Genomic DNA, 7,936 nt, shown 5'->3' with positions numbered 1-7,936 from the left:
TAATAATTATTTAAAAATTTTAATTTTTGAATTTCACCCAAAATTTAGTCCAATCTATCACTAGTTATATATAATATTAATATATTAGGTCATCATATTACATAATATTTATTTTGATATATCATCGTCTAATTAACAAAAAGATCAATTTAATTTATATTTTATCTTTTAAAATTAATATAACTAATTTAATTTTTTAAAAATCAATTCAAAAAATAAATTTTTAAACTTAAATTTGACTATTAACTATATTTAAAAATATTCATATAGTCCTGTCCTCCTATTGTATATGCATTAGAAAATGAATTAAAAATCAAAACTAGAGAGAATGGACATTAGGGTTGTGGCCCCAGAATGAATTGGCAAGCCCTCACAAACCACACACACATTTCAAAAAGGAGACACATGTCTGCAGTAACCTTTCTTAAAGAATATTTTAAATCCAAAATTTAAATAATAAATGGAAACAAAAAAGAAATAACAAAATATTACGGTGAATAAAAAAATTAAGTGAAGAGTAAAAATTATATTTTTTATAATAAAAAATAAAGATATCATAAAATATGTTCTTTTGAATTTTTTATTGAAAGATAAATAATTTTTAATTAATTAAAAATAAAAAATATTTTTTATTTTTTTATTTATTTTAAATTAAAAAATAAATGACTTTTTTTTCCAATATCCCTCTCACAAAATATAATTATAATGTTCCCTCTTCACCAAAAAAGTTTTCAAATAATTAAGCAAATAAATAAAAAAATGAAAGAAAGGACCGACAGGTAAAGGCGCGTGAGGTTCAGTGAAAGAGAAAGGAGGGTGGTCACTTAAATGGGTAAATCGATGCCGTTGGATTGAAAAGCATGAATGGTGGATGCAAGGTACGCGTTGACACGTACGGAAGTCTTGGGGGTACGGTGGTACAATATTCAACACAAGAGTGTGAGTGACAGTGATATATGGTAATTAACTATGTTATTTTTACAGTAAAAATTACCTATGAAATTAGTAATTTTTATAAAATATATATTAAAATATGTTTCGAACTTGACGTCTGGATCCTTAACAAGTCCGAACACGATCCAATCTATATGAGATCTTACTATCTTAATTATCAGAAAAATTTTGTATTTTAACAACTTTTTGAATTGTAAGAGGTGGATCTCCTTTCAAGATAAGACAACCCATAATCTTCTAAAAAAAGAGTATCCCCTCTCTTCAAGATATGATTTCATTCTACTTAAACACATAAATTCTACTTCATTAACTCTCTAATTAGTATTAGAGTGTTTTGTAGGTACCATTATCGCTGTTTCAAGATTCCGATCCAATTCATTAACACTTGCGAACGACTCCTTAATTCCTTATACAAAATATAAAAATATATATTAAAAATAATAAATATTATGTATTCATATACAAATAATTAATTATTATACACAATATTTTTATAAAACAATTTACTCCCTACGGCAATGGTCCCACACACTACAGACCGAAGAATTTTCTTAATTTTGTGGTTTGGTTCTAAACGCATTTAATATGATTCGCACTAATTTGTTGATGGGTAGGACATTTAACATTTATGTTTTTTCAAATTAAATTATTTTAATTTTTATAAAAGTTCGTTAACATTTGCTTTTGTGATATATTTAATGAAAAAAATAAAATTCACTAAAATTAATAACTTTATTTATCAGTATCAAAGTAGTAATATACTCCGTTTGTGTGTTTTGATGATCGAAGATTGTTTAAGGTGTGGGTGGATATGGAAAGGGTTATGTATGTTATGGGCTTTTGAAGTCCATAATAATTGAGCTCCAAACGCGGCTTCACCGACAAAAACGCTTTTTTTTCTCTTATTAAGTTATTATTATCTTACTAAGAAGTTCTAAATTTAAGGTAAAAGAAAATATGAGAAATTAATAAAAAATGATTTAAAATTAAAAGCATAAATTTGATTGACTAATAAGAATAGTAAAGTAGGGTAAAACTGAGAATGCATGAATACGAGAACGAAAATCGTCGGCACTAGTGTGTTCACTTTTTCTCTTTCTGTTGTTGAGTGTTGTACTCTGTACTTTAACATGTTCAGTTCTTCTTCTTCATAATCTAATTACAAACATAATCTACTCTTTCTTCATCCATGGCTGAAGCCACCAAGTACTCGCCCATCGGTGCTGCCTCCAACAACAACCTCAACCTCGGCACCGACCTCAAGACTCTCTTCCCCGTTCTCAAGACCAGAAGAGCCGTCACTTTCGCCTACGCTTTCACCATCTTCTTTGTTGCCGTCACCATCTTCCTTGCTTTCTCTCCTTCTCAAAACGCTTCTTCTCCTTGGTTCACCAACATCTTCTCCTCTTCCACCCTTCCCACCGCTCCTTCCTCCTACAAATCACAGTTATCTTCCGTTTTCTCTTACTTCTTCAACACCACTTCTTCTTCTGATGATGATAACAATAACAATCCTTTTTACCCTCCTGATCCATTCACCAACACTACTTCTTCTTTTACTTCTACTTCTAGATCTGCCAATGCCACTTCTCAAACTCATGATAACACAACAAGAGCAGAGCCACTTCAACCTGCAACAACCGCTTTACACAACACCACTCTTGTAACTTCCACCACCACCAACAATTCTTCTCAATCTCATGCTGACACCTTCAAGGTAAAGCCACCACCCCTTAAGCAAGAATCAGATGCTGCAAATCACACAAGCAAAACCGGTGGAGCCAAGGTTGAAACCACGGCGAATCTAACTTCAAATGCTGTTTCAGCACCTGCACCTGCTGCAAGTCATGTTCCGGTGGGGACACCTCATCAGAATCTGAGTTCTGGTTCTGCTCCTGTGAAGGCTAATTATTCCGTGAAGGGTGTTGTGTCAGGGAATTACACGGCTTCCCTGGCGAAGAAGCAGAGTTATGATGAATTGATGGAGTCACTTGCCAAGTGTGATTTTTTCCATGGAGAATGGGTTAAGGATGACAGTTACCCTCTATATAAACCGGGTTCTTGCCCTCTGATCGATGAACAGTTCAATTGTATTGGGAATGGAAGGCCTGACAAAGATTATCAGAAGTATAAGTGGAAGCCCAAGGATTGCACCCTCCCAAGGTATCCCAACCTCTTGAATCTGGGGTTCTGTTGTTCTAATTAGTGGTTTCATGATTTAATATATTAGATTTCAAAGTTTATGATTTGATGAATGTTTCTGTTTTTAATTGTTCTAGATGCTTTTGAATTTTTTTTTCCCTTTTGGGGTCCCAATTTGGTTGAATTGATGAGCTGATATCTGTGTGGATATGCAATTTGTTGATTTTGCTTTTATAGGATGGATGCACATCGGATGCTGGATTTGTTGAGAGGGAAAAGATTGGTTTTTGTTGGTGATTCACTCAATAGGAATATGTGGGAGTCTATGATTTGCATACTGAGAAATGCTGTCAAGGATAAGAAGAAGGTTTATGAAGTAAATGGAAGAGTCCATTTCAGAGGGGAAGCCTCTTATTCATTCATATTCAAAGTAAGTATTCAATTCTTTCTGCCTTGATCTTTTACTATTTTTCCAATCTGGTTTTTGTTATTCTTATACTCAGTGTTGGTTTTTGTATGATGGCCTTGTAGGATTATAACTTCACAGTGGAGCTTTTTGTATCACCATTCTTGGTTCAAGAGTGGGAAGTGCCAGACAAGAACGGAACGAAGAAGGAAACGCTTCGTCTCGATTTAGTTGGCAGATCTTCAGATCAATATAAAGATGCAGATATCATTGTCTTCAACACTGGTCATTGGTGGACTCATGATAAAACTTCCAAAGGGTAAGTATTGCAATTTCTATGAAATTAGGCCAACTTTGCTTTGTGTTTTTCATAATATGCCTTTGTTCTATGCTAATTTGATCTCTTTTTTTGTCCATGAAAATTTCCAGGAAGGACTATTACCAAGAAGGTAGCCATGTCTATAATGAACTAAACGTCCTCGAGGCATTCCGAAGAGCGATAACTACTTGGAGCAGGTGGGTTGATGCCAAAGTAAACCCATCCAAGTCTATGGTCTTCTTCAGAGGCTACTCTGCTTCCCATTTCAGGTAAATTGATTATGGTGATCTCTCACATTACTTGATTTGCACTTAGTTGAGAGACTTCTCTGATCATAGAAACTTTTCTATTTTGAATCATGCTTACTGCAGTGGTGGACAATGGAATTCGGGTGGAGCATGTGATAGTGAAACCATGCCTATAGACAATGAGAAGTACCTAACAGAATACCCTCCTAAAATGAGAGTTTTGGAGAAGGTGCTGCAGAATATGAAAACTCATGTCTCTTACCTTAACATCACTCGAATGACGGATTTCCGGAAGGATGGTCATCCCTCAATATACAGGAAGCAAAACTTGTCACCGGAGGAAAGGAAATCGCCATTGAGATACCAAGACTGCAGTCACTGGTGCCTTCCGGGGGTTCCGGATGCATGGAACGAGATCCTCTATGCTGAACTTCTGGTGAGGCAGTACAAAAAAAAGCAGCCGCAGAAGAAAGCATAGGTATTAAACCACTCATCACCAATGTTCTTTCCCACGATGAGTTTAAGCTGAAAGCTTAAGCTTTATACAGATGCAATATACCATTTTTGTCCCATCCATTTTCTTGGATAGGGAAAGCAAGATTCCATATAGAGAATTCCTTTTCCACATCTACATTTTCCAAGGTTCATATAGTTAATGTCAAGTGCAAAGATATATACACATAAATATTACCTTGAAACTCTGCAATAAATTTGTCCATATGAGAAGCGTAGGTTTGTAAGGCTGGTGGTGTTTCTTATTGCAAATCATCTCCTTGCATTGAAAAGTTGATCCTATTGTACATCTCAAATCAATTAGATTTTGTTTATTTTTAATGTAATCAAATTATTTAAATATAATATGTTCTTGGAGGTTCTATATAGTTGCTAAATTTATCTGACTGCTTGTTGATTTGAAATATGATGTTAATTAGATGCAATATGGTTTACTATAAGATACAATTAGGGGTGTTTATGGATCGGATCGTATTTGCAAATCTACGGTAAATATTCGCATCTAATCCGAAAATTGCAAATACGATCTGATTCGCAATCTGATCGGATCGGATACGATCCGATCTGCACTCTTTACGGATCAGATCGCGAATATCAGTTCTGCATCCGCAGTCCACATAATAATTAAAAAAAGTAAATATATATATTTGGTATTATATTTACTTGTTTGTATGTTTTAGTTAGTAGTTATTATTCATATATTGTTTTATTTTATTTTTGTTATTTAAAAAAAATTGATTAAAAATATTTTAGGAATAAATAAGTTTAAAAGTGTGAAAGAAATATTTTTATTGAATTTTTTTTACATAGAAATATGATTAAAAAAAATGTTCAATTATGCGGATATAATCTATATCCGATCCGATCCGTAAATGTGCAGATCGGATCGGATCTGACACTAAAAAACGCAGATATCATGTGATATCATGTTCGATCCAATGAAAATTATGTGGATCGGATAGAATTTTCGTTCATGTTCGATCCAATGAAAATTATGTGGATCGGATAGAATTTTCGTTCATATCCGATCCGATCTAATCTGCGTACACCTTAGATACAATGGTCTTATTTGATCCACAGTCAATTCTAGATGCCATGAATAAGATTGGTTTTATTAGGAACGTTGTTACGGGATTCGATAATTTGATAATATAGATTAGAGTAAAGCAACAATTAGATTCACGACCATTTTGATTTTGGACTATTTAGTTCTTTGGACTAATTAGTTCTTGAGAAAAAAGTACTAATTAGGTCTTCTATGATAATAAATAATGAATATACATGTTTTTCTGTTAACGAATAGTGCAAAACAGAAACAGAATTGTCAATGTATTTAGTTCTTTATATGTATTTTTAATCAACGGTTTTTTATTTATCACAAATTTTATTAAAATAGATAAAATTTTGCTCCAAAAATTATTATCTACATGACAATTTTTCATAGATAAATACGTCATATAAACATCACCGTTAAGTTTTAATTGACAAATTAATAGAAAGACATAATTGATAAAAGACCAAATTAATATTTTTTCAGAAATTAATTAGTTCAAAATCAAAATTTTCAAGAACTTAATTGTCATTTACTCTATATTATGTGTTTGTTTGGGCGCCATTCTCAACAAATATTTTTTTTAAATGATATTTTTTTAAAAGATCTTTTATAAAAGTAAAAGTAATTTTATGTTTGGATATCTCATATAAAAAGATCTTTTTATTTATCAATTATGTTTGAGTAAAATAAGATAAAAGTACTTTTTTGTTATGTGAAAAATATATTTTTTTTAGAAAAAAAATCTTTTAAAAAAAGAGATAAATTGTAACTTCTTAAAAAATATTTTTTTTAAATATTTTTACTTTTATTATTAAAAATTTATCAAATATACTAAAAAATAAAAAAATATATTTTTCATTAAAAATTTTTTTATCAACTTAATTGCACCAAACAAACACTATAACAAACTTATATTAGTCTTAAATCGTTGGCCTGTGTGAAAAGCGGTCTTTGTTGGTCAGTTAAAAACATTGAATTTGAATGGGTGCCTTAATCCACATTCTAAAGTGGAACTTTATCTTCCTCATCAACACATGGAGCCTTGACTATTGCAATTGCATGTCAATGCATTGCATAGTAGCTTGTACTTTTCTTTCTTTTCATTTTTTTCTAAAACAAAAAAGGTCGTAAACTTTCGAGTATCTGTACCATGTTAGATTAAAGGACGCGTTGGTTGAATTGGTTATGATCCGTGAATATTAGCTATAAACTCAGTTACTTAATACTTATGCTGGGTAATGCCTGTTTCTTCATATTATCAGCAAGTTAGGCCAATAGATCGTGTACAACTTCACCTTAAACGATAAATTAGACATCTATGAGTTAACATTTACAGATTTACGGTCCAGCGAAGCACGTGTACGATGTAACAAAATAGTGTTTGCCACGAACTTTATGCCACTAACAAAGCATTGAATGATGGAAGCATATAGTTGGATACTCGTATAGTTGTAAAATTTAGCATGACGATCATAACAAGGTATGTGCAACACGTGAAATTAACAAATACCTAACATAACTAATTAATAAACTCACGTCATGTGTCAAATGAAACACATGCTTGTTGCAAACTTGGGATATCAAACAATAATGTAGCAAAAATTAGAAGAAAATAGGTCAAACAGAGTTTTTGGTACTTGAGTTTCTTTTCTTTTTGTCAGAGTATGGGCTGGAAGTTGAGCTGAGTTTTGGTCCACTTTTTGTGTTGGAATGGGCCAAGCTCATATTAAAAAAACTAAAAAAATAAGTGAAAAGGGTTCCTAGGCAGTGCTTAAAAAAGAAAAATATCATTAGGACTAGGGTTTGGTGTTTAGAAATTAGGATTTTTAATTTTCAGTGTACATCTTGAAACGAGTACGATGAAAAATATATTTCTGTATCAAAACAAAAAACAAAACCATATTTTAAGCTTCGGAGCTTATTGAAAAATAATAATTTAAAGCTTTTAATACATTGAATATAAATTGTTTTTTTTTTTAATTTATGACTAAGTTTGTTTGAATTTCGAACGAGTGAGCCTCAAGACACCTTGATTTAATGAGATTTTCTTTTTCGCTTGTGAATGTGTTTATTCTTTATAGTTTTTGTTCTTTAAAAAATGATCTTATTTTAGTTTATTCAATTATGAGAAGTGATACTCATAGAGAGGGAGTGAAAAAGAGAGAAAGTTAGAGAATTTTTAGTTTATTTTATTATAAAGTTGCTTTCCTTAGACAAAGCTTGGGCATGTTGCTAAATGGGAAAAGAAAACAAGGAAGCAGGTGTTTGCATAAATGAGAAATTAAGAAGAAAATAGGGTG

The 7,936-nt window shown here is 31.8% G+C and overlaps 1 protein-coding gene across 1 annotated transcript; it reads left to right on the top strand.

The window, feature by feature from the left end:
* Window positions 1-1,987: 1,987 nt before the first annotated feature.
* LOC107492881 (protein trichome birefringence) lies at window positions 1,988-4,968 on the top strand. Its single transcript, XM_016113940.3, has 5 exons — window positions 1,988-3,117; window positions 3,334-3,526; window positions 3,628-3,821; window positions 3,932-4,090; window positions 4,193-4,968. Exons 1-5 carry the CDS (start codon window positions 2,144-2,146, stop codon window positions 4,545-4,547), a joined length of 1,875 nt encoding a protein of 624 aa, XP_015969426.1. The 5' UTR covers window positions 1,988-2,143; the 3' UTR covers window positions 4,548-4,968.
* Window positions 4,969-7,936: the final 2,968 nt, after the last annotated feature.

The sequence above is a fragment of the Arachis duranensis genome, chromosome 6 (assembly GCF_000817695.3).
Source record: "Arachis duranensis cultivar V14167 chromosome 6, aradu.V14167.gnm2.J7QH, whole genome shotgun sequence".
In the NCBI taxonomy this organism is placed as follows: Eukaryota; Viridiplantae; Streptophyta; class Magnoliopsida; order Fabales; family Fabaceae; genus Arachis; species Arachis duranensis.
The sequence above is the reverse complement of the archived record's forward strand: the minus strand, read 5'-3'. Positions and strand labels throughout refer to the sequence as shown.